We start from the raw sequence: 27,733 nt of genomic DNA on the forward strand, positions 1-27,733 counted from the left end.
TTCAGTGGACCTGCCACTGTATACCTGTTCTGTTCAGTGGACCTGCCACTGTATACCTGTTTAGTGAACACGCCACTGCATACCTGTTGTGTTCAGTGAACCCGCCACTGTATACCTGTACTGTTCAGTGAACCCACCGCATCAGTGCGCATACCTGTGCAGTTAAGTGAACCCACCTACCTACGTGAGTGCACGCAGTGTGATATACCACTCCGTGCATACCCGATATGGACAAAACAGGTAGAGGAAGAGGAAGAGGTAGTGGCAGAGGCAGAGGAAGGCCACCCGGCAGGTCTGCGCGAGGTCGTGTAAATGTAATTTCGTGTGGACCTGGCCCACAGTACAGTGCTCGGAAGAAGGCACGTCCCATCACCTCCCAAGATTGTCAGGACGTGGTTGAGTATTTAGCGACACAGAACACCTCATCTTGCTCAGCCACCAGCGCTACTACTAGCACCACTTCCGCTGCATTTGACACTTCGCAAGAATTATTTAGTGGTGGTGAAATCACTGATGCACAGCCATTGTTACAGCCAGATGAATTTTCACCAGCTCATATGTCTGCGTTACGCGACAACACTATGGATGTAACGTGTAAGGAGGATGAAGGACCTACACATTTGGATTTTTCTGAGGCAAGCGAAGCTGGGCAGGATGATTACGATGATGACGATGATAGGGATCCTCTGTATGTTCCCAATAGAGGAGATGAAGAGGGGGACAGTTCAGAGGGGGAGTCAGAGAGTAGTAGGAGGATAGAAGTTGCTGAAAGAAGCTGGGGCAGCTCTTCGTCAGAAACAGCTGGTGGCAGAGTCCGGCACCATGTATCGCCAGATTCGCCACCTATGTACAGCCAGCCAACTTGCCCTTCAGCATCAGCTGCTGAGGTGCCCACATCCCAGTAGGGATGGTCGGAAATGCCAATTTCCGATTCCGCGGTAAATCCGCATTCCGACATTGCCAAATACCGATTCCGCTTTCCGCTACCAATTTCCGCATTCCAATGCGGAATTTCCGCCGGAAATCGCGGAAATTCCGCCCGACTTTAACATCGATTTTCTCAAAAACTATAAGGTCTTTTTGAAAACTTTTTTTTGCATCTTGTTCAGGAGATCCTGCTTAATAAACCCTGAAAATTTGGTGTTTCTAGGACTTACGGGGGCTTTGCTATTAACCGCTAAAGTCGGCGGATTTTTACTGTAATGTAAATGCAGAAAATAGGCAGATGCGGATTTTCTGCATTTTACATTACAGTAAAAATCCGCCGACTTTAGCAGTTAATAGCAAATCCCCCGTAAGTCCTAGAAACACCAAATTTTCAGGGTTTATTAAGCAGAATCTCCTGAACAAGATGCAAAAAAAAGTTTTCAAAAAGACCTTATAGTTTTTGAGAAAATCGATGTTAAAGTCGGGTGGAATTTCCGCGATTTCCGGCGGAAATTTCCGCGATTTCCGGCGGAAATCCGCCTAACACACTTGCATTACCGATTTCCGCATTCCGATGCGGAAATGCAATTTCCGATCGGAATTTCGGAAATTACATTTCCGTGGAATCCGAATGAGCATCCCTACATCCCAGGGTGGCTCAGCGGTGTGGAAATTTTTTAATGTGTGTGCCTCAGATCGGACCAAAGCCATCTGTTCGCTCTGCCAACAAAAATTGAGCCGTGGAAAGGCCAACACTCACGTAGGGACAAGTGCCTTACGAAGGCACCTGCAGAAAAGGCACAAACAGCAATGGGATGGCCACCTGAGCAAAAGCAGCAGCAGCACACAAAAGCAAAGTCACCCTCCTTCTCCTCTTCCTCCTTCAGGTGCATCATCTGCTTATGCCGCTCTCTCCCTTGCACCTTCACAGGCACCCTCCTCCACTCCGCCTCTGCCCTTGAGCGGTTCCTGCTCCTCTGCCCACAGCAGCAGTCAGGTGTCCGTGAAGGAAATGTTTGAGCGGAAGAAGCCACTTTTGGCCAGTCACCCCCTTGCCCGGCGTCTGACAGCTGGCGTGGCGGAACTGTTAGCTCGCCAGCTGTTACCATACCGGCTGGTGGACTCTGAGGCCTTCCGTAAATTTGTGGCCATCGGAACACCGCAGTGGAAGATGCCAGGCCGCACTTATTTTTCCAGAAAGGCCATACCCCAACTGCACCGTGAAGTTGAGAGGCAAGTGGTGTCATCTCTTGCGAAGAGCGTTGGGTCAAGGGTACACCTGACCACGGATGCCTGGTCTGCCAAGCACGGGCAGGGCCGCTACATTACCTACACAGCCCATTGGGTGAACCTGGTGGTGAACGATGGCAAGCAGAAAGCGGCGGACCAAATTGTGACACCTCCACGGCTTGCAGGCAGGCCTCCTGCCACCTCCTCTCCTCCTGCTACATGCTCTTCGCTGTCCTCCTCCTCCTCCTTGGCTGAGTGGCAGTTCTCCTCTCCAGCTACACAGCCCCAGCTCCGCAGGGCCTATGCTGCATGCCAGGTACGACGGTGTCACGCCATCTTAGACATGGCTTGTCTCAAAGCGGAGAGTCACACTGGAGCAGCTCTCCTGGCTGCTCTTAAGAAACAGGTGGATGAGTGGCTGACCCCGCACCACCTGGAGATAGGCAACGTGGTGTGCGACAACGGCAGCAATCTGCTTGCCGCTTTGCATATGGGGAAGCTGACACACATACCCTGCATGGCACATGTCATGAATCTGGTGGTTCAAAGATTTGTGGCAAAGTACCCTGGCTTAGCGGATGTCCTGAAGCAGGCCAGGAAGTTCTGTGGGCATTTGAGGCGCTCTTACACAGCCATGGCACGATTTGCAGAAATTCAGCGTAAAAACAACATGCCGGTGAGACGCCTCATTTGCGATAGCCCCACTCGCTGGAACTCGACCCTCCTCATGTTCTCCCGCCTGCTAGAACAGAAGAAAGCCGTCACCCAGTACCTCTACAACTGGAGTAGAACGAAACAGTCTGGGAAGATGGGGATGTTCTGGCCCGACAACTGGACAATGATGAAAAATGCATGCAGGCTCATGCGGCCGTTTGAGGAGGTGACCAACCTGGTGAGCCGCAGTGAGGGCACCATCAGCGACTTAATTCCCTACGCGTACTTCTTGGAGCGTGCTGTGCGTAGAGTGGCGGATGAAGCTGCGAATGAGCGTGACCAGGAACCGTTACGGCAGGAACAGGCATGGGACCAATTTTCATCAGACCCAGCTGTTTCCTCAACACCTGCGGCAGCACAGAGGGGGGAGGAGGAGGAAGAAGAGAGGTCATGTGCAGAAGATGAGTCAGACTCAGAGGATGATGAGCAAGGTGTTTCTTTGGGGGAGGAGGAGGAGGAGGAGGGGACAGCGGCAGGAGAACAACCGCAGCAGGCGTCGCAGGGGGCTTGTGCTGCGCAACCTTCCCGTGGTATTGTTCGCGGCTGGGGGGAGGAGGTTGACTTACCTGACGTCACTGAGGAAGAGCAAGAGGAGATGGAGGGTACTGGATCCGACTTTGTGCAGATGTCGTCTTTTATGCTGTCCTGCCTGTTGAGGGACCCCCGTATAAAAAACCTCAAGGGGAATGAGCTGTACTGGGTGGCCACACTACTAGACCCTCGGTACAGGCACAAAGTGGCGGACCTGTTACCAACTCACCGGAAGGTGGAAAGGATGCAGCACATGCAGAACCAGCTGTCAACTATGCTTTACAATGCCTTTAAGGGTGATGTGACGGCACAACGCCAGCAAGGTACCACTGCCACTAATCCTCCTCCCGTGTCCACGCAGTCAAAGACAGGACGCTCCAGCGATCTCATGGTGATGTCGGACATGCGGACGTTCTTTAGTCCAACGCCTCGCCGTAGCCCTTCCGGATCCACCCTCCACCAACGCCTGGAACGGCAGGTAGCCGACTACCTGGCCTTAAGTGTGGATGTAGACACTGCTGTGAACAGCGATGAGGAACCCTTGAACTACTGGGTGCGCAGGCTTGACCTGTGGCCAGAGCTGTCCCAATTTGCCATCCAACTTCTCTCCTGCCCTGCCGCAAGCGTCCTCTCAGAAAGGACCTTCAGCGCAGCTGGAGGCATTGTCACAGAGAAGAGAAGTCGCCTAAGTCACAAAAGTGTTAAGTACCTCACCTTTATAAAAATGAATGAGGCATGGATCCCGGAGGGCTGCTGCCCGCCCCAAGACTAAGTCAGTCCCCGCACATACAGCATCTCTGCCTGCACGCCGTGTGACTGGCTGCCTGGCCTGCCCCAAGAAGACTAAGTCGCTCCCAGTCCCTCCACACAGCATGTCTGCCTGCAGGCCGCTTCACTACCTTCTCCGCCACCACCAACAGGGTCCGGGACTCCAGGCGGATTGCTGAATTTTTTAGGCCGCTGCTAGCAGCGGCCGCTGTAATAATTTTTCGGGTGCGTGTACATGACTGCCTAATTTTTCTGGCTGCACTGCGGGCAGCTGCAACAACAAAAAAAAAGGCATGAACATGCGCCCATTCCCCTTCGTGATCATTACCTTGCCGTGGTGAAGGGGCTTGCGTATCACAATGGAGCAATGACCGGCGCCTAGATGAGTGTCTCGGGGGGCACACCCACGATAATAAGGTCGTTGCCTCATTGTGGTCAGACCAAATTTGATCAGCTGGACAGTCACTGTTCTGTCATTCAGCTACATCAGCCAGGTGACTGACCATATGGGCTGTAAAGCCACCAAAACCTGCACTCTCGCCATGGTGCGCACCAGTCCAGCACGGCCGTCACTACACAAACAGCTGTTTGCGGTGCGTTACACGATGAGTTTGGTGCGTCAGTGTGAAGCAGTACCTTAATTACACTACCTGATTGATGTATACACATGCAAGATGTTTGAAAGCACTTTAGGCCTGTCATTTAACATTCAATGTGATTTCTGCCCTTAAAACGCTGCTTTGCGTCAAATCCAGATTTTTCCCGGGGACTTTTGGCATGTATCCCACTCCGCCATCCCCCCCTCCAGGTGTTAGACCCCTTGAAACATCTTTTCCATCACTTTTGTGGCCAGCATAATTAATTTTTTAACCGAACCGAAAATCGGAGGTTCGGCCCAACTCTAGTCACGAACTCTAGTTAGCTTAGTGCTTGTCAGAGCTCCATCTCCAGGCATTTCCTCCCGTCTCCTTCCTCCCGTCTGTCGCCTCACTTCATGCTGCAGACAGTGAAATATTTATCTTTTTTGCAGAATTTCACACAAAATGTAATTAGTAGATACCAGTGGGGTACAATAATGACATAATAATTAGCTCTGTTACCTTTGAGTTCTCTGCCAGGCCCAGCTCACTGAAATGTGAAAATTAACAAGAGAAAAAGAATATTAAAACAAAAAAATACAGACATTTGCAGGAAGTAGTAACAGTAGCATCTCATTAATATATTTAAAGGGGAAATTAATGGGTGGAGGAACCTAAAAATATAAAATAAGCTAAAAAAAAAGTTTAAAAAGAGAGGTATTGCTAGCTTACCTCTTTTGTCAACATATGGTGGAAATGTTCTATTTTATTGCACAGAATGGGTACAACACATTTCATGGGGTTTTTCTGCTTCCTCGGGTCAATGTAAATAATGTGCCCCGGTAACTGGCTCAGTCAGGCCCAGTCTGGGTCTTCTATGGTGGCGCCAGCTGCGCCCAAATTTCCTGCGCTGTTTTTACAGCGTTCCACCTGGGCGATTACAGAGGGAGGGGGAAATCTTTCCCATTTACATTTTTTTTACATACTTACATTCTTAAATTTACATTTACAATTTATCACAGGTGGCGTCACCTTTACTGATGGTAGGTGCATTACTGAGGAATGTTTGTTTGTTGTGTGTTACAACGTGATTACAAACTGCATCTGGTCTCCCAGAATGCACTGGGAGGAGAAGGCTACATTACAAAATAGCCTAGGCTAAACATCACTGTGAGACCAGTGTTACATACCAATATACAGCAATATATAGATATAGGAAGTGTGTTTGATGCCGAAACCAGGATAATCAATGTAAAAGTGGGGATCCTGAATAATGTATTGCATTCGACTATATCTGTCTCTTTAAAGGGAACACGAGGCGGGTATTTGAAATCTTTAGAGACCACAGAGGCGTGTCCTGTGCATAATGACATGCCTCTGGGTCTCGCTATTGCCACCTCTAGGAGACTGTTGCTAGCCGGGCGATTTTTACAGGGGGGCACAGGAGAACCGGGTGGGGGGGGGGGGGGGACTAGAGGTGGCAATAGCGAGAAACGGAGGCATGTCATTATGAACAGGATTTGCCTCTGTGATCTCTTAAGATTTCAAATACCCGCCTCAGGTTCTCTTTAAATAAGGTTTAAAAAAAAAACTGTAGGGGATCAATAGAGTAAAACTAATCCAAACTAATTCCCTCTCCTGCCCCACAAATACTTATCTATTTACCGGACGGAGTCTCTGCTCTTCAGGAATATCTGCAGCAGGAGTGAGGCCTCCTTCTCTGTCTCTCTTATGTATGGAATGATAATGTACGTCCCTGCGGACAGGTTGAATTCTGAAGTCAGATCTCGCATTCGGAAGGCCTGTAAATCAGCCAGCTTCTCCGAGGTAAAAAACGAAGCCGGGAGCTTCTTATTGCTGCTCTGGAACTGAATAATAAATGGAAAAAATATGTACATTATCAACAACACTAATAGCGAGACACTAGAGAAGGAACTTGTCAAGCTCTACTACAGCTCATTGGAGATCTTAGACTGAGATGCTAGGCTCTACTACGGCTCATTGGAGATTTCAGAGTGAGGTGCTAGGCTCTACTACAGCTCATTGGAGATCTTAGACTGAGGTACTAGGCTCTACTACGGCTCATTGGAGATTTTAGACTGAGGTGCTAGGCTCTACCACGACTTATTGGAGGTTTCAGATTGAGGTACTAGGCTCTACTACGACTCATTGGATATTTTAGATTAAGTTGCTAGGCTCTACTACACTCATTGGAGATTTCAGACTGAGCTTCTAGGCTGAGGCTCTACTATGGCTCATTAGAGATTTCAGACTGAGGTGCTAGGCTCTACTACAGCTCACTGGAGGTTTCAGACTGAGGTGCTAGGCTCTACTACAGCTCACTGGAGATTTCAGACTGAGGTGCTAGGCTCTACTACAGCTCACTGGAGATTTCAGACTGAGATGCTAGACTCTACTACGGCTAATTGGAGATTTCAGACTGAGGTGCTAAGCTCTGCTACAATGGCTCATTGGAGATTTCAGACTGAGGTGCATTGCTCTTCTATGGCTTATTGGAGAGTTCACACTGAGGTACTAAGCTCTATTACAGTACATTGGAGATTTCAGACTGAGTTGCTAGGCTCTGCTGACTGCTATGGCTGATTGGAGATTTCAGACTGAGGTGCTAGGCTCTGCTATGGCCCATTGGAGATTTCAGACTGAGGTGCTAAGCTCTAGTACAGCTCATTAGAGATTTCAGACTCAGCTTCTAGGCTGAGGATCTACTACAGCTTATTGGAGATTTCAGACTGAGGTGCTAGGCTTTACTACAGCTTATTGGAGATTTCAGACTGGGGTGCTAGACTCTGCTATGACTCATGGGAGATTTCAGACTGAGGTGCTTGGCTCTACTCTGGCTCATTGTAGAGTTCACACTGAGGTGCTAAGCTCTTCTACAGCTCATTTGAGATTTCAGAGTGAGGTGCTAGGCTCTACTATTGCTCACTGGAGATTTCAGACTGAGGTGCTAAGCTCTACTATTGCTCACTGGAGATTTCAGACTGAGGTACTAGGCTCTACTACGGCTCATTGGAGGTTTCAGACTGAGGTGCTAGGCTCTGCTATGGCTCATTGGAGATTTTAGCCTGAGCTTCTAGGCTGAGTTTCTACTATAGCTCATTGGATATTTCAGACTTAGGTGCTAGGCTCTACTACAGCTCATTAGAGATTTCAGTCAGAGCTTCTAGGCTGAGGCTCTACTATAGTTCATTGAAAATTTCAGACTGAGGTGCTAGGGTCTACTACAGCTCATTGGAGATTTCAGACTGAGGTCACTGGCGTACCTACCAGGGATGCGACCCCATCAGCCGCAGGGGAACCCGGGGCCGCTCTGGGGCCCGCTCACTGTGCGCGTGGGGCCGCCCGCCCGATTCTGGACCCCCCAGCAAGGTGCTCAACTGGCCGCAGCGTCTAATAGACGCTGCACCAGTTTATTCCCCGCAGCCCCGCTCCAGCAGCCTGCATATTCCTCCGGCAAGCAGAGCAGGGCTACGGCAAGATGGCTGCCAAAGCCCTGGACTGGAGACTATTTGTGTCTCCAGTCCAGGGCTTCGGGCACCATCTTGCCGTAGCCCTGCACTCTGCCTGTCAGCGCGGGAGATGTGCTGCAGTGCACAGGAGGATCGTCGGGGAGAGACTCCTGACAGATAAGGAATTGTTGTTGTTTTTTTTACAAGGGCATTTTTTTTCTGGTGTCTGTTATAATTTAAGTAGGCCTCAGTTATTGAGACTGAGTTTTAGGTAAAAGGCTTGTTCGCAGAATATACCTTTAAATAGAGTTTCTTGTGATGCAGGCAGAAGCATCTCAGTGTCTGCTTGAAGCAAATGATACAAGCAGATACTGAGAAGATGTTCCTAGTCCAAGGTCTTAGGCCTACACTGCCCCAGACAAATGGACTACGGGAACAATCAACATGGGTGTAACGATCGGTGGGCGCAGAGAGTATCTGATTACCGGTGATCTGCAGTATCACCGGAAATACAGATATATACCAGATTATAAGTGAACTGCAGTCTCACCGATAATCCGATATACAAACTAACCTCTGATCACCTGAATAGAGTGTAGTGTTTGGTGTAACTGTAGCACTAAGAGGACAAGGCCTCAATGCAGTAAGGAGTACTGCACAGATTCCTTCCGCAGACCTGAGCTCTCCAAGACGGGAGGAGTCAGACTGACAGTAGGAAGGGATATCTGAAAGTGACCCTCAGGAGGAAGGATCGCTAACAGAGCGAGGAACCGCCTCTAACGGTAAGGTCGGTTCTCGAGGTCGGACAAGCCAGGTCGTACACACACGGACAGATAAAGTACAGGATCAGGAGGCTAAGGCAGAGTCAAAGTACAGGCAGGGTTCGGCAACGGGGTATCAGAAATATCGGGGTACAAAATCAGGAGGCAGAAGCAGAGTCAAAGTACGAGCCGGGGTTCGGCAACAGAGTATCAGAATTATCGAGGTGCAAGATCAGAGTTCAGGAGGATAGTCAAGGCAGGCAAAAGTCACAACAGATAATCACAATCAAACTAGTACTTTAGCTATCAACAGAATCTAGCTTAGTGTAGGATTACAGCTCCAGCTGGTCCCGGCACACTAACGGATCTAACTACGGATCTGGGTGCTCCCACATATGTGAACGCAACGCCAGACAAGGAGCAAGTGAACAACCAGCAGTATATATACTCTAGGACCTTTCCAGGACCTCCCTAATTGCTGGTCCAATGGGAGCAGTGGAATTTGTCAGCTGACCCAGCTGGTCAGCCGACACCCTTCTAACTGCTATTTAAATTCTGCCTCAGTGCTCGCGCGCGTGTAAGTCTGAATCTTGGTGGACTATCAGTCCCAGCCACACCAGTACTGTTTTGCAATGTATCTAATGCGGGGGTCGCCTCTGATGTGGATTCCGCCGTTACCAATGCGGATTCAGCCGCACTGCCCATGCGGCATGCGGCGTTTTTTCCGCGTTGTGACGCCATGCTGGACGCGGAAACAGCCGCCTCACCTCGAGAGATGGCGGCTTTTCCGCGTTTCCTCACAATGGGCCATACTTATAAAACATAACATTCTTGCAACTAGGGCATAATATCTTATTGAATATTAATCGAGTAGGTGTGTGTCCTGACATCACAAGGGATCTGAACCAATCATAGATGGCTCAGATGAGGTCACATTTAACTTTTTCTGGTTCATATAAAGAGGGAGCACGGAGGGAAAAGGGTCTGCACTCTACTTTCCAGCTATCCGGCTCTCTATGCTTCCTAGTTAGAATACTAGCTTCCTGTATGTATGATGTAAATATATGTGATGTACATAGGACATAGGAAAGACTATTTATACTTTGAAGAAATCAAACTGTAACACAAGATGCTTAATAAACCCCTTTGAAAGGTGAAGAAGGCTGTCTCCGCTCTATCTCCTGTATGCTGTCGCTGTGAGTTGCAGCTCTGATGAGTTGCTGGTGCCGGAGCTAAAGGTGATTTATTACAGTTGGTGCCGTGAAAACCCTAGGCCAATCCCAGGTCGTTGATTAGTGATCCAGGTGGGCACAAGAGTCAGTCTAATTGAGACTTCTCGAAGCAGCGACTTAGATCTCTGTGAGGCAAGCACAAGAGAACAGGAGAAGCTCAGAGCGAGCTGAGCTGGAAGAGTTAAGAGCGGACTACGGAGGCCAGAGACGAGAAGTGCAAAGCTTATCAAGCAGAGATAAGCTCTGTGCGGAGTGAGTCGGGAAAATCCCAGCGGCAGGGTCGATGTGGGCACCCTAATTGGAGTGGACGTACGCCACACATAGGGGAAGGCAGTCCAAGAGAATGGGTTTGGCCAGATCCCATTAGGACCTTCAGCGCATCCGACGCCTGTAAAGAAAACTTGGGCCAAGATTGCTGGGAGACTCAGAGCTCGTTTCTGGTACAGAGGCCACACACCGCAAGAGGTTTTGATAAGGCGAGTATGGTGTTATACATGTTTTCTTTTACTTGTCAGTGCGGCGCCCCCCCCTGCAGCAGAGGCGGGGGGGCTGTGTGTCTGTGTGTGTGTCTCTCTCTCTCATGTTCTATGGGTTATATTCCTCGGAGTTTGGGAGAGAGAGAGACAGAGAGATGCTGTTTTTTTACCCATTGCCTTTCTGTGAAGCTGCAATACTGCATGTCATTTTTTACGTGTTTTTTTCGAGCTTAGTAAGGCGTGCATAACAGCGAAAATGTTTTCTTGTCCATGAGTTATCTGTTTAGTGAGGTTTTTCGTTTCACATTCCTGAGAGAGGGATATGAAGCTGCGCTTTCGCTATTAGTTCCGTTCGTACGGTTATGAGTTATGCCCTCTCGTGTGGGAGGGGTGATTAATGTTCGAGGTGTGTAACATTCCAGAGCGTACTTGCTGCGTGCGCTGGTTCAGAGTTTTTTCCTCAGCTGTGTGTTACATTCAGTTGTATTGTTGCAATGTGATATGCTAAAGTGTGCATGCAATGTTTTTTCTAACTGTTTTATTCTTTCCATACATGCATAGAGTTTGCTATGGGAGATTGCATAGCGGTAGAGTGACCATATTTTTGTGGGTCCAACCTGGGACGGGAGGGGAAGGGGGGGGCGGCGCGCGCAGTGCGCCGCGGCGAAAAGTGGGAAGGAGTGAGGAGCACGCAGCGGCGAAGACTGGGGGAGGGGGGCTGCGGCGCGCGCAGCGCGCCGCGCCGACAAAATGGGCGTGGCCATGACATTGTATGGGCGGAGCTAACGTAATGATGTAACAGCGAGGCATAAGAAAGCAGTGTTTACGCCATGATGTGGACAAACGAGACTTTGTACCATGGGTGTGCAGAAACTGTGTGATGCTAATAGTATACCGTAACCACAAAGCAGCAAACATAGCCATCTATGACCATTAAATAATAAATGCAGTAACAGTTACCCCGGACACCAGAAAATAAACGCAATAGGCAACATGTCAGTATAAAATAAATGCAATGCGGGCAAACATGTCAGTACAAAATAAACGCAATGCGGGCAACATGTCAGTACAAAATAAACGCACTGCGGGCAAACATTTCACCAGAAAAGAAACGCACTGCGGCCAAACATTTCACCAGAAAAGAAACGCAATGCGGCAAACATTTCGCCAGAAAAGAAACGCACTGCGGGCAAACATTTCGCCAGAAAAGAAACGCACTGCGGGCAAACAATAACATTTCACTAGAAAAGAAACAATGCGGGCAAACATTTCACCAGAAAAGAAACAATGCGGGCAAACATTTCACCAGAAAAGAAACAATGCGGGCAAACATTTCACCTGGAAAAGAAACAATGCGGGCAAACATTTCACCTGGAAAAGAAACAATGCGGGCAAACATTTCACCTGGAAAAGAAACAATGCGGGCAAACATTTCACCTGGAAAAGAAACAATGCGGGCAAACATTTCACCTGGAAAAGAAACAATGCGGGCAAACATTTCACCTGGAAAAGAAACAATGCGGGCAAACATTTCACCTGGAAAAGAAAGCATTTACTCACCTGGCAGAAGTGTCCGGCCTCTGGCGCGCTGCTCCGTCCCGGGACCGTCTTCCTCCTCCTGCTCTTCTCTCCCGCGCTGACAGGGCTACGGCAAGATGGCGCCCGAAGCCCTGTACTAGTGACACAAATAGGTCTCCAGTACAGGGCTTCGGCAGCCATCTTGCCGTAGCCCTGCTCGCCTGCCGGTGTCGGAAACAGACACCGGAAGAGGAGGCTGGAGCGGGGCTGCGGGCAATGAACTGGCACGGCGTCTATAGACGCCGCTGCCAGTTCATTGAGGAGAGAGTGGCCAGAGTCCCGAGGCCGGGACGTCCCGCTGCTGAAAGCGGGACGTTTCCCGGGACCTCATTAAGCCTGGGACAGCGGACCCCGAATCCGGGACGTGTCCCGGGCAATCCGGGACGTCTGGTCACTCTAATAGCGGCCATCTTGTCTGATGTTCCATGACTCAAAATGGTGTCCCAGGCTTCAGGGGGGAGGATCCCAGGCAGTCATGACGTTCTAATGGGAGAGTCTTCTGAGCCCAGGGACGAACCCTCACCCCCGCCCCCAGTGAGGGAGGTAGGAGTGGAGGAGGAGAGCGTAGGAAATTCAGTAGGGCCTGTGGGAATGGTACCACCCATAGGTGTTTGCTGTTTCCTATGCTGAGTGCTGGGCTAATACAGAAGCACCCTGACGAGCAAGTGAAGCTGGGATATAACTCCACGGAGTGTGGCCACAATTTGAGTGGAAGAACATCAGACAAGGGAAGCACAGTAGCTGTCAGATGGCTACTGGTGACATAGGAAGCGGCTCCCTGGGTATGCATTCATTTAACTTAGAGCATATCAGGGGGGTGCCGGTAGTGATTTTATTCACTGTAGCATGAGTTCCCCGATAGAGGTCAGGGGGATAAAAGGGTACAGAGCAATGGAAAAAAAAGAAAATAATACAGAAAAAGGGTTGACCAATCAAGCCGTCTGTCGGAACGTTACAGAGCGGTAAGCGTTTTTCGTTTTTTGTCCGGGACAAAGCCAGAGTTTGACAGAAGTCAAGGCTGGGCAGTTTGTGCGGTTTTTGCGTCTGCGGATTGGTCAAAAGGTATTTTTTTTTCTTCTTCCAGCTCGTACCAAGCGTTCACACAATGCACAGGACTGGCAGCAGTCCAAGGGGCGAGATTGCCGTGTATAGTGTGACAGTGTATTTGGGGGGTGGTAGTCCTATGTTCAGTCTAGGATCCCCTACACAGTCAGGAGTCAGAGACTGCCCACACTAGGATTTTCTGGTGACTGCTGCCCACATTGCGATTTTCTGGTAACTGCTGCCCATATTGCGATTTTCTGGTGACTGCTGCCCACATTGCGATTTTCTAGTGCCTGCTGCCCACATTACGATTTTTTAGTGCCTGCTGCCCACATTAGGATTTTCTGGTGACTGCTGCCCACGTTCCGATTGGCTGGTGAATGCTGTCCACTTTACGATTTTCTGGTGAACGCTGCCCACATTACGATTTTCTGGTGAACGCTGCCCACATTACGATTTTCTGGTGAACTCTGCCCACATTACGATTTTCTGGCCCACATTACGATATTCTGGTGAATGCTGTCCACGTTACAATTTTCTGGTGACTGCTGCTCACCTTACGATTTTCTGGTGACTGCTGCCCACATTACGATTTTCTGGTGAACTCTGCCCACATTACGATTTTCTGGCCCACATTACGATTTTCTGGTGAACACTGCCCACGTTACGATTTTCTGGTGAACGCTGTCCACATTACGATTTTCTGGTGAACGCTGTCCACATTAAGATTTTCTGGTGACTGCTGCCCACATTGCGATTTTCTAGTGCCTGCTGCCCACATTACGATTTTTTAGTGCCTGCTGCCCACATTAGGATTTTCTGGTGACTGCTGCCCACGTTCCGATTGGCTGGTGAATGCTGTCCACTTTACGATTTTCTGGTGAACGCTGCCCACATTACGATTTTCTGGTGAACGCTGCCCACATTACGATTTTCTGGTGAACGCTGCCCACATTACGATTTTCTGGTGAACTCTGCCCACATTACGATTTTCTGGCCCACATTACGATATTCTGGTGAATGCTGTCCACGTTACAATTTTCTGGTGACTGCTGCTCACCTTACGATTTTCTGGTGACTGCTGCCCACATTACGATTTTCTGGTGAACTCTGCCCACATTACGATTTTCTGGCCCACATTACGATTTTCTGGTGAACACTGCCCACGTTACGATTTTCTGGTGAACGCTGTCCACATTACGATTTTCTGGTGAACGCTGTCCACATTAAGATTTTCTGGTGAATGCTGTCCACATTACGATTCTCTGGTGACTGCTGCCCACGTTACAATTTTATGGTGACTACTGCCCACGTTACAGTTTTCTGGTGACTGCTACCCACGTTACAATTCTCTGGTGACTGCTGTCCACCTTACAATTTTCTGGTGAACTCTGCCCACATTATGATTTTCTGGCCCACATTACGATTTTCTGGTGAACGCTGCCCACATTACGATTGTCTGGTGAATGCTGTCCACATTACAATTTTCTGGTGACTGCTGCCCACGTTACAATTCTCTGGTGACTGCTGCCCACGTTACAATTTTATGGTGACTACTGCCCACGTTACAGTTTTCTGGTGACTGCTACCCACGTTACAATTCTCTGGTGACTGCTGTCCACCTTACAATTTTCTGGTGAACTCTGCCCACATTATGATTTTCTGGCCCACATTACGATTTTCTGGTGAAATGCTGCCCACTTTACAATTAATTTACAGTGAAACGCTGCCCCATTACGATTATTTGGCACCTATTGGGGGGGCTCCATCCAAATATTCGCAGGGGGGCCCAGTGATTTCTAGTTACGCCCCTGACTGAGTTGCTAGGCTCTACTATTGCTCACTGGAGATTTCAGACTGAGGTGCTAGGCTCTACTACGGCTCATTTGAGATTTTAGACTGAGGTGCTTGGCTCTACTACGGCTCATTGGAGATTTCAGACTGAGGTGCTAGGCTCTACTACGGCTCATTGGAGATTTCCGACTGAGTTGCTTGGCTCTACTACGGCTCATTGGAGATTTCAGACTGAGGTGCTTGGCTCTACTACAGCTCATTGGAGATTTCCGACTGAGTTGCTTGGCTCTACTACGGCTCATTGGAGATTTCTGACTGAGGTGCTAGGCTCTACTACAGCTCATTGGAGATTTCAGACTGAGGTGCTTGGCTCTACTACGGCTCATTGGAGATTTCAGACTGAGGTGCTTGGCTCTACTACAGCTCATTGGAGATTTCCGACTGAGTTGCTTGGCTCTACTACGGCTCATTGGAGATTTCTGACTGAGGTGCTAGGCTCTACTACAGCTCATTGGAGATTTCCGACTGAGGTGCTAGGCTCTACTACGGCTCATTGGAGATTTCTGACTAAGGTGCTAGGCTCTACTACGGCTCATTGGAGATTTCAGACTGAGGTGCTTGGCTCTACTACGGCTCATTGGAGATTTCAGACTGAGGTGCTTGGCTCTACTACGGCTCATTGGAGATTTCAGCCTGAGGTGCTAAGCTCTGCTACAATGGCTCATTGGAGATTTCAGACTGAGATGCTAGGCTCTACTACAGCTCATTGGAGATTTCAGACTGAGGTGCTAGGCTCTGCTATGGCTCATTGGAGATTTCAGACTGAGGTGCTAGGCTCTACTACAGCTCATTGGAGATTTCAGACTGAGGTGCTAGCCTGGGGGGTTCACAATGGGAAAAGCCAACACAAATATCATGTATAGCGGTCTCAGGTTGCCAAATCCATTTCCGTTCTGTAATTTACTGAGAGCTTGAACTTGATTTAAAAGGTGTTTTAGCGTAAGCCTCGTACCTTGGGATCCACCTGTCAAGAGAGACGAAAAAAGATGCAGACTTTATTATATGGTATATTGAATGATAACACTCCATTGGATACATATACTGTACATAAAACATAAAGTACCGACATGTAAGGTTTGGAACCCTAGGAGAGTAGCAAAGCATAGTGAACTGGTAATTCATACAAATCATTCACTGACCAGTTTAAAAGTTAAACTCCAAATGTAAAACGTAACACATGTGGCAAATACAGGATGTGCAAAACATCCACACCTGCCAAAGATCTGTCATTCTGACCAACCAGCCTTGTGAGTCAGACAGCACAGTCACACAGCATAATCAGCTCTGCACACTCACCCTGCTCAACTCTGCAGCCGAGCAACACAGGCTGGGCAGAGCCCCTCCTTTAGCCAGCTGATTGGATGATGCCAAGTAGCAGCACAATGATGAGTCACCATTCTGCTTTTCCCTCCTGTAATCCAGCTCATAGTATTATAATGAAAGCACAGCAGAGACTGAATGTCTGATGATGCAGACTTCCGCTTGCAGAGTGCAGATGGTGCAGATAATCATGAAGACAGGCCCAAGCGTTTGTAGTAACTCTATTTAGAGTACATTTAAAGGAAAAACGTAACCAAGAATTGAACTTCATCCCAATCAACAGCTGATACCCCCTTTTACATGAGAAATCTTTTCCTTTTCACAAAGGATCAGGGGGCTCTGTATGGCTGATATGGTGGTGAAGCCCCTCCCACAGTGTGATGTCGGGACCATGATTCTGACATCACACTGTGGGAGCCTTGTTGCATTGTGGGAAATAACAGCTGTTTTCAGCTATTTCCAACTGTCAAAAAAGCAAGCAGCATCTACTTTCACTGACATAACGTCACCTGCCAGCAGTAAAAATGTTACCATGTGATAAATGTCAGAATGTAAATCAGGGAGAGGAAAGATTTTACAATGGGAAAACACTGACTAAATCATTTATACATAATCATTGTAAAAATGAAGCACTTTTTTATTAAATTATTTTAACTGGAGTTCCTCTTTAAGCCTGGTGCATACTTTCAATTTTGATTGGCTAATCACTGACCAATTTTTCCACCTCTATATAGTATGAGGGTCAAACGATTTTGCACACTATGAACAGATTGTGAGGATGAGTTCTCATACTACATGGAGGTGTTAAAACTGGTGGTCAGTGACTTGAGGTGCAGTTGTCCTTAGTTCTGCCCGATCTCGCGTATCGCCAGGGCTGGTTCTGCCTCCAATGAGGGCCTGGGACAAAAGTAACTTGGGGGCTCACCTAGCACAGTCCTCCCCCCCAGTAAATCTATCACCCAGGGGCCCCGAGCCAACTGCCAGACTCCATCCCACCCCAGTCACACAATATCATTAGGTGTCTATCATATGTCCCCAAATGTATTGTTGGGGTCCCCATTATTCCCATTCTTTTTGACCCTACAGCAGGGATGTCAAACCGGTCCTACGAGGGCCGAGATCCTCACATATTTTTGATACAGCTGAAATGAATTGATAGGTCTGAATCAGGAAAGGCGTGGCCCATCAGGTGAATCAGGAAAGGTGTGGCCCATCAGGTAGAACACATTCCTTTCTTTCTCAGTCCACGCTCAGGAAAAGCACATGGTTAGCGTTCGTTGGCATTTTGCCTTTGCGTTTTCCCCACTAATTTAAATCGCGGTAACAGGAGAAACAAATTAGAAGTCTGGGCACCAGCCAGCAGGATATGCTGCACACAACACCTTTAATACATCCCCAAGATTCCTGACAGATTATTGCAAAAGCCTAACAGCCGTTTCACAGATACAACTGCTTCTTCAGAGGCAACAATGAAGAAGCAGTTTTATCTGTGAAACGGCTGTTAGGCTTTTGCAATAATCTGTCAGGAATCTTGGGGATGTATTAAAGGTGTTGTGTGCAGCATATCCTGCTGGCTGGTGCCCGGACTTCTAATTTGTTTCTCCTGTTACCACATTGTATGCTGTTTGATCCGGAGGCACAGCTTCTAACTCCTGCTACCCCCTTGGGTCTGCCCACCAGGGCATTTAGTGCCACCCTACGTGTCTACCTTCTACTAATTTAAATCGCACAGCTTTCTGCTTTTTTACGCACGATGGGCATGTCCACAATTGTGGAATGAGCGCAACATGATTGGATGCAGGAAACACGATCTCAAACATGAATGCACTATGATGGGAACCTGGGAATTGCGAGAAAAAAACGCCCTTGTAAGTGTGTTCCCTGCCTGAGAGTAAATGCCCCTCCCCCCTCCCCCTCAGGATGATTTTAGACACGGATCTCTGTTGATGAGGGTTGAGGGCTGATGGTAATTTGGATTCGATGCTCGCTCCGACGCTTGACTCAGTAAACACATTAGCAGCGGCGGGAAACAAATCACACCCGGACTCTCTGCCATAAATTTAAGAGCTGTGAGCAATGAGAGCAGTCGATATAATCAATTCAGCATTTAGCCAAAACACGAGAATATATTGTATTTCTTGGCTGATCGCCCCGTCCGCCAGCAGATTGTTTAATCAGCGTTATGTATCTGCTGTCACAGCTGTCCAGTATTTCCATTAGAACGGAGTAAATTCATTTGTCTGCAATCTCGCTACCTGGAGATCTGTTTAAAGGAAACCTAGGCTCTGAATTTGGAGGAGAGGTGGCACTGACACGTTCCACAGCACTTTACAGAGTACATAGTCATGTCACTGACTGTCCTCAGAGGAGCTCACAATCAAGTTCCTGCCATGGGCATAGTGTAATGGCGTACGTACAAAAAGGGCGCCCGGACAAAAGGGCGCGGGGTGTAAACTCTAAATAATAATTAATCATTAATAGAGTTTATAAAAATAGTGTGCTATATTTCGTTTACAAATAATGTTTAACAAAATTATAAATCATTAAATAATGTTTATGAAATCGGAAATTGTGAAAACGTTAATCTTCCCTGTTTCAAAAGTTAAACTTATAATTACGTTTATTAAAAAAACAATAATATATGTTTAATTGTTATAATTGTATATTATTGTGAATAACCTTCATTTATGGTTTGTTCTTATAATAAAATCTGAAAATATTCTTTATAACGATGATATAAATATAACTACGTTCGTAATAAGTGTTGTAAAACATTAGTAATTGTTACTAAAATTTTAGTAAAACTATACCTAAGCCTACTCTTACACAGAACCCTCCCTGTACCTATCCCTAACCCCTAGACCCCCTGTTGGTGCCTAAACCTAAGACCCCCCTGTTGGTGCCTAAACCTAAGATTCCCCTGTTGGTGCCTAAACCTAAGACCCCTCTGTTGATGCCTAAACCTAAGACCCCCCTGTTGGTGCCTAAACCTAAGACCCCCCTGTTGGTGCCTAAACCTAAGACCCCCCTGTTGGTGCCTAAACCTAAGACCCCCCCTGTTGGTGCCTAAACCTAAGACCCCCCTGTTGGTGCCTAAACCTAAGACCCCCCTGTTGGTGCCTAAACCTAAGACCCCCCTGTTGGTGCCTAAACCTAAGACCCCCCTGTTGGTGCCTAAACCTAAGACCCCCCCCTGTTGGTGTCTAAACCTAAGACCCCCCTGTTGGTGCCTAAACCTAAGACACCCCCTGTTGGTGCCTAAGTAACCCTCCCTGTACCTACCCCTAACCCCTAGACCCCCCTGTTGGTGCCTAAACCTAAGACCCCCCTGTTGGTGCCTAAACCTAAGACCCCCCTGTTGGTGCCTAAACCTAAGACCCCCCTGTTGGTGCCTAAACCTAAGACCCCCCTGTTGGTGCCTAAACCTAAGACCCCCCTGTTGGTGCCTAAACCTAAGACCCCCCTGTTGGTGCCTAAACCTAAGACCCCCTGTTGATGCCTAAACCTAAGACCTCCCTGTTGGTGCCTAAACCTAAGACCTCCCTGTTGGTGCCTAAACCTAAGACCCCCCTGTTGGTGCCTAAACCTAAGACCCCCCTGTTGGTGCCTAAACCTAAGACCCCCCTGTTGGTGCCTAAACCTAAGACCCCCCTGTTGGTGCCTAAACCTAAGACCCCCCTGTTGGTGCCTAAACCTAAGACCCCCCTGTTGGTGCCTAAACCTAAGACCCCCCCTGTTGGTGTCTAAACCTAAGACCCCCCTGTTGGTGCCTAAACCTAAGACCCCCCCTGTTGGTGCCTAAGTAACCCTCCCTGTACCTACCCCTAACCCCTAGACCCCCCTGTTGGTGCCTAAACCTAAGACCCCCCTGTTGGTGCCTAAACCTAAGACCCCCCTGTTGGTGCCTAAACCTAAGACCCCCCTGTTGGTGCCTAAACCTAAGACCCCCCTGTTGGTGCCTAACCTAAGACCCCCCTGTTGGTGCCTAAACCTAAGACCCCCTGTTGGTGCCTAAACCTAAGACCCCCCGTTGGTGCCTAAACCTAAGACCCCCCTGGTGGTGCCTAAACCTAAGACCCCCCTTTATTATGTGGATAATAATGTTTTACTAATTGTGGATGCAAAAAATATTTTGCAATTTACATTACGTACTGATCGCTTTATTTTGTGAATAATAATGTTTTACAAACAGTAAGGGATAAAACTTTAAATAATGTTTTAATTATTTAAATAAGATAAATATGTTTAGTATTTTCATAAACGTTATTCGGCACGGGTGCATTTTATAAACGTAAATCACCACAAGCTCTGTTATAAATCATTAAACATCTCCGGGCGCCGTTTGTAAACTTTATTTAGCTCCGGGCGCCGTTTGTAAACTTTATTTAGCTCCGGCGCCCTTTTTTCCTGCTCGGCGCCCATTAAACGTTATTTATTATGGGAGTGAATGGCGGCGCCCTTTTTGTCCACTAGCTGCCTGCGCCCTTTTTTCCCAGCTCCAGTGTAATGTCCTACTGTATTATTATGTATTTATAATACACTTACATCTGCTGCTGTACTTTACAGCATACATAGTCATGTCACTAATTGTCCTCAGAGGAGCCAACAATCTACGGTAATCCTACCATAATCATATTATTATTATGTACTTATAGAGCAGTGACATCTTCTGCAGCACTTTACAGAGTACATAGTCATGTCACTGGCTGTCCTCAGAGGAGCTCACAGCCATATTCATAGTCTAATGTCCTACCATATTGTTAATGTGTATTTATATAGGACTGACATCTTCTGCAGCACTTTACAGAGCACATAGTCATGTCACTGTCTGTCCTCAGAGGAGCTCACTATCTAATCCTACCAGTCATAATCTAATTTCCTACAATATTATTATTATAGTATGTATTTATATAGCTCTGCCATCTTCTGCAGCACTTTACAGAATACATAGTCATGTCACTGACTGTCCTTGTGAAGAGCTTATAGTCTCATCCCTACTAAAGACCAATATTGGGTGGAACCAATTAACTTATGAGTACGTTTTTGCAATGAAAGAGGAAATCAGCATGCCAGGAGGAAATCGACATAAACACAGGGAAAACATACAAGCTGCACTACACTATGCAGATAGTACCCTGGCCATGATTTGGAATGTTATCCATTATGCCATGATGTAGCTCAGGAGCAAAACGTCATGATTATGGTAAACCTGTAGCAAAATGGAATAAGTAATAAAGGTTCAGGCAATGGACTGGTGATTTTTGTTGGGGGTGGAGCTTAGTGCTGGGATGGTTGAGACATTGGAGGTGTTCCCAGGTTTACCTAGAACCTGAGAAGCTCCCCAAGTGGCCATTAATGTATACTATTAAGGTGTATATGCACCTTGATAGATGTCGCCCAATGGGGATAGGTAAGCAATCACCTTGAGCCACATTGCTGTTCCTGGCTGTACAGACACGAAGTCAGCTGGGTAACTGACAACACATTCTGTTGCTATGCAAGGGGCGGAGGGACGGCGGAGTGGCGCATGCATGGCGTCATGCTTGTTGTGGGCGGGGTAGCAGCATGATCAAAGCAATCGGCCATCACTCGGGTGAGTTGATTATTCGGGCGGATTGCTTGGGGGTCGGGGGCTGCCATACACACACCTGATTATTGGCTGAGCCTCAGCCGACTTTAGTCAAGCGTGTGTAGGAGTCTTTAAAGGGACATGTCTACATAGTGTGATGACTTTTATACTGAAGTGACGGGTCTGCTTGATAAAGAGACCTAAGATCATAATTCAGTCCAACAGTGAACAGCCTCCCTTAGATAAATAATGATGCCACATTGGGCCTCCTGCTTCCTGCGTACCTTGAAGAGCGCAAAACCCATGGACAGCCAGCTTCCAAATTTCTGCTGGTTCCGGCTGCTCTGCATGAGAGTTATGACTATATTGAATCCCCTCTTCACCTCGTCAGATGAGGTCACTGAGATTATGTACTGCGGGTTCTGGAGGAAGAGCTCTGAAATTAAAACATGTAAGATACTATATTATACAAAACACACCTTTTATAATCTACAGTAATCCCCTCCTAACTTCTTTTTCTCCTGTTCCTCTCTGTCCTGGCCTCCTGCTCTCCTTGTCGTGATCCTCTAATGCTCCTTCCCTTTACTCTCCTCCTCTTCTCCTGCCTTTCCCTGTCCTACATTTCTACTGCTCCTCCATCTCTTCCGCTTTTTTCTGCTCCTCCCTTTCCTTGTCCTGCTTTTCTACTGTTACCACCCCTCCACTCCTTCTTCTGCTCCTCCCTTTCGTTTTCCCGCTCATCTACTGCTCCCACCCCTCCACTCCTTCTTCTGCTCCTCCCTTTCCTTTTCCCGCTCTTCTACTGCTACTAACTCTCCACTCCTTCTCTTTTGCCTTTTTTCTACTTCTTCTTATTCTCTATGTTCCTTCCTACTCCTGCCTCCTCCTTCTCATCCATTGCTCATCCCTTCTCCTCCTGATTTATGGGTCCTTTAGCTTTCCAGGTTTTTCTTTTCCCTCTTCCTTTTCTTCCCCTCCTGCTTTTCTCATTCGACTTTCATCTCTTTCCATCTCTCTCTTTTTCCTTTTTTTTCTTTCCCTTCCACTCCCTTCTCTTTACCTTTCTATCCATTTTGGGGCCCATATTTGACCCCATAATTTACAGCTTTGTTGGGTTCTTGTTATTTTCCTCCTCCTACCTGGTCTTCCCTTTCTAACCCACCTTTCCTTCACCTCTCTTGACTTTGGTTTCCATCCCCTCTCAAGCTCTATAATGCCCCCCCCCCCCCTTTCCATTTCATATCACTCTCTACACCTTTCCTACTTTCTTTCTTTTTTTTTTCCCTTCAAAATATGGTTCTACCTTCGTCATTGAATTTGCCTGTAGAGCCAACATTTCTCCAGCGTTTCCAGAAGGGCTTTCGATACCATTTTCTGTGCTGATCTCCCAAGTCTAGGAAGTCCGGGATGTGATTGCAGAGAATAACTGTGCTGAAATCCTGAGCAAAATCTTCCCAAGGCATCCTGGAGATGCATGAATGTAATGTATAGTATTTTACTTACTTGTTTGCACCACCCTGTTTCACAGTATGCCAAGTTATCAACATATACACAGAAGTGTGCTAGATTATGTAAACAAAAACTTAAGTCTTATACTTCTCTCACAAGTACATTTGCTACTTCATGGACAGTAAAAAAAGAGTTGTGGTGTTCAATGGATCTTTTTCAAAATGGGTGACTATTAGCAGTGGGGTCCACAGAGGCCAGTACTGGGTCCAGTGCTCTTCAATTTATTTATTAATGACCTACTGTAGTAGATGCAGTAGAAAGCAATGATGCTATTTTTGCAGATGACACAAAATTGTGCAAAATCATCAACTCTCAGGAAGATAGTGACATATTGCAACAGGATCTGGATAGGATGGCTATATTGGCACATAAATGGCAGATGAAATTCAACGTTGAAAAATGTAAAGTCAAGCATTTTGGTCATACCAATGGTCTAGCATCATACAAAATAAACGGGATACAGATCAGGACATCAAACTTGGAGAAGGACTTAGGAGTACTTATCGACAACAAGTTAAATAATCTTATTCAATGCCAAGCCGCTGCAGCTAAAGCTAATCAAATTTTGGGATGCATTTTAAGGGAAATAAAAACTCAAGATGCTAGCATAATATTGCCCGTTTAACTCTCTAGTAATTTGGAATTCAACTTCTGGGCACCACATTACAGGAAAGATATTGCCGTTTTGGAAGGTCTCACTTACCAAGAAAGGTTAGATAAACTGGGTTTGTTTAGTCTGGAGAAAAGACGCCTTAGAGGGAACCTAATTAACATGTATAAATACGTTAGAAGGCAATATAATAGCTTGGCGGATGAGCTTTTTGTCTCTAGGCCTTCACAAAGGACTAGAGGACATGATCTGCGCATGGAGGAAAAACGTTTTAGCCATTTATTTAGGAAAGGGTTCTTTAGAGTAAGAGAGATTAAGATGTGCAATGCATTGCCACAGGAAGTAGTTATGGCAAATACTATATCTGCATTTACAGGGGGCTTAGATGCTTTCCCTGCATTGAAAAACATCCATGGCTATAATTACTAGGCATTTCCCAGTGGTTTTGATCCAGGGATTTTTTCTGATTGCCATCTGGAGTCGGGAAGGAATTTTTTCCCTTTTTGTGCTAATTGGACCATACCTTGTAAGGGTTTTTCGCCTTCCTTTGGATCAACAAGGATATGTGAGGGAGCAGGCTGGTGTACTTTATTTTCTGGTTGAACTTGATGGACGTATGTCTTTTTTCAACCCAAATAACTACTGTATATACTCGAGTATTAGTCAACAAATTTAGGTTGGATTCACTTCATAAAAGTACAGGTGTCGACTTATATACAAGTCACGGGCAACACTGAGCACACTGAGTAATGTGTGTACTAATAGTGACATTCCCATTTGCAGCAATTTACCCTGTGGTAAGTGATACTTTGAGGAAAGAAAATGCGAAGAAAACACAGGTCTGAAAGTCCTGACCACAACAATTAAAGAGACTCTGTAACATTCAAAACATCCCCTGGGGGGTACTCACCTCGGGTGGGGGAAGCCTCCGGATCCTAATGAGGCTTCCCACGCCGTCCTCTGTCCCACGGGGGTCTCTCCGCAGCCCTCCGAACAGCCGGCGACTGTGCCGACTGTCATTTCAATATTTACCTTTGCTGGCTCCAGCGGGGGCGCTGTGGCGGCTTTCCATTCCGAACTACACGGAAATACCCGATCTCATTCGGGTCCGCTCTACTGCGCAGGCGCAGGAAACTTGCGCCTGCGCAGTAGAGCGGACCCGACGGCGATCGGGTATTTCCGTGTAGTTCGGAGCCGACAGCCGTCAGAGCGCCTGCGCAGGAGCCAGGAAGGTAAATAATGACGTCACCGCTGCCCGGACTCCACGGAGGGCTGCAGCGAGACCCCTGACGGATGGAGGACGGCGTGGGAAGCCTCATTAGGATCCGGAGGCTTCCCCCACCCGAGGTGAGTACCCCCCAGGGGATATTTTTATGTTACAGTTCCTCTTTAACAAGGAAAGGGGTGGGAGGAAATACTGGGCAGCATAAAAGGGAGTGAATAATTGGAGCACTTGGGGACTCCCCTTTGTGTATGAGTACAGCAGTACTGTGCAGGCACCAGTAGGGTTCACGCCTTGTACATGGAGGTGAAAGCCGTTCACGAGTGGCCATGTGCAACTGTGACGGTGCAGGTCGTACCTTGCGCCTGCACAGTCTGGCCATGCTCAAACCCGAAGGAGAGCCCGGCCACAAGCATTATTCAACGTTCATGTAAAATATTGTACAAAAAAAGGGTCCCAGTGCAGGAACTAGAGATGAGCGTAATGACTTAATTACGATTTCGCGAAATTTCGCGTAATTAGTGTAATTACGATTATGGCCGTAAGTACATAATCGTAATGAAGAAGGATTTCGCGAAATTCCGCGTAAGCGTAATTTTCGCCTAATTTCCGCATTACTGTGGGTATCGCGAAATTACGTTTGCCTTGCATGCAACCGTTTGTAAGCGTAGTTACATAACGTAATTTCGCGATAGTTCATATTACTGTAAGCGTTAATTTTTGCGTCGTTTTCGCGTTACGGAATGCTATTTCGCATATAAAATTCGCCATGTAGTGATATTTCGCATCAAAATTCGCCATGCAGACGAAAATGCCTTTGGCGAAAATTCGCGAGCAACCCTGCTAACAAGTAATTACGAAATTCGTGAAACTACGAAGAAATGCGAAATTACGTTATGGTTTAACGCGAAATTACGTTACGAACGAAACGCGAAATTATACGTTGAAAATTACGCTTACGGTATTTTCAATTACGATTTTAATGGCAATTACGCTACCATAATTTCGCATCGTAATAGCAAATTTCGCATGCGTAATTATAGTAACGCGAAATTTCAAAAATTTCGGCTCAACACTAGCAGGAACAGAGGGGCATAGAAAAGATCGGTGAAAGCCTTTGGACCACCCAGAGCAGGGATGTAAAACCGGTCCTTTGAGGGCCAAGATCCCCACACATTTTTGACACAGCTCAAATGAATTGATGGGTCTGAATCAGGAAAGGTGTGGTCCATCAGGTAGAACACATTCCTCTCTGTCTCAGTTCATCCCAAACACTGGCATGGATCTGCCCCTCCAGGCCTGGAGTTCGACACATGTGACCCAGAGGCTTCACCCTTACTAATGTAAGTATCAATTTTTTTTTTCTGACTTACATACCAGAATTCCCCATCTTCCCTGACTGTCTGGAGCAGCTTTCTGTCCTCGTCTATCAGCAGATTCCAGAATGGGCTTCTGAAAATAATAAAAATTAAAAATATATTATAAACTTAGTGTGTTCTCTTCCAGTGTGTTCTCCTTTTCTGAACTGACACAAATTTTGCAGCACTAATGACATGCACAGACAGGGAACGGCAATTTTGCCCTTACTTCTGACAGCAAGCACCGCAAGCCTAGCTATTAGCGCCACACATGGTGCTCTAGTAGCGGGTCCATTGCTACTGTAACGCATATTACTAACGAGCGTTAGTGTTAGTAACGCTCGTTACCTTACCAACAGTTTCGATATTAGATACTGCGGCTCACGCTTACAGCAACATTTGCGGTAATTGTTGCCTAAAGTAAGGTAATATTGTCGTGCCCTGTCTGTGCACTGCAGTATTACCACAATTTTGTGCATCAGGCCCAAGATGAGATAAACACGGGAACACAAAGTGATAGTCCTACGAATAACTCTGACGTTTTATTTTCTTCATGGCAGGGGTTAAAAATAGACAGTTTATATCAGTGCAAATGAGGCAGTCCAGCAGTAATGAAACCAGCTCTTCTGAAAAGAAAGCAGAGGCCAAAACACCTTTATTTGGCTGAAGAAACATTGCTTCTAACAGGACAGAAAGTGTCAGGGCTCGTTTCCACTATCGCGAATCCGCATGCGTCCAACGCATGCGGATTCGCACATGTAATGCAAGTGGATGGGCCTGTTTCCACTGTAGCGCTGTTGAGGTATGTTTTTTCAGCGGTGAAAAACGCACAAAAGAGCCGCAGAATTTGCCTGCGAGTGGAATGCATGCGAATCGCATGCAATGTATTTAATAGGGAAATTGCATGCGGCTTTGTCATGCGTTTTTTGCTGCGAATTCGCATAGGTACGAATGTAAATTCACACAGGCAGTGACATGGTTA

At 47.1% G+C, this 27,733-nt stretch overlaps 1 protein-coding gene across 1 annotated transcript in view; it reads right to left on the minus strand.

Annotated features, from left to right (window-relative positions):
* LOC137504856 (calpain-13-like) overlaps nucleotides 1–27,733 on the minus strand; it is a 143,547-nt gene that overhangs the window by 37,311 nt on the left and 78,503 nt on the right. The window contains exons 12-18 of the mRNA XM_068233448.1: nucleotides 26,771–26,845; nucleotides 23,356–23,516; nucleotides 22,337–22,488; nucleotides 16,116–16,127; nucleotides 10,230–10,336; nucleotides 6,414–6,671; nucleotides 5,271–5,298 (exon numbers count right to left, since the gene is read on the minus strand). Coding sequence (XP_068089549.1) covers nucleotides 5,271–5,298; nucleotides 6,414–6,671; nucleotides 10,230–10,336; nucleotides 16,116–16,127; nucleotides 22,337–22,488; nucleotides 23,356–23,516; nucleotides 26,771–26,845 — 793 coding nt within the window. The remainder of the gene's footprint in view (nucleotides 1–5,270; nucleotides 5,299–6,413; nucleotides 6,672–10,229; nucleotides 10,337–16,115; nucleotides 16,128–22,336; nucleotides 22,489–23,355; nucleotides 23,517–26,770; nucleotides 26,846–27,733) is intronic.

Source organism: Hyperolius riggenbachi, chromosome 4 (assembly GCF_040937935.1).
Source record: "Hyperolius riggenbachi isolate aHypRig1 chromosome 4, aHypRig1.pri, whole genome shotgun sequence".
In the NCBI taxonomy this organism is placed as follows: domain Eukaryota; kingdom Metazoa; phylum Chordata; class Amphibia; order Anura; family Hyperoliidae; genus Hyperolius; species Hyperolius riggenbachi.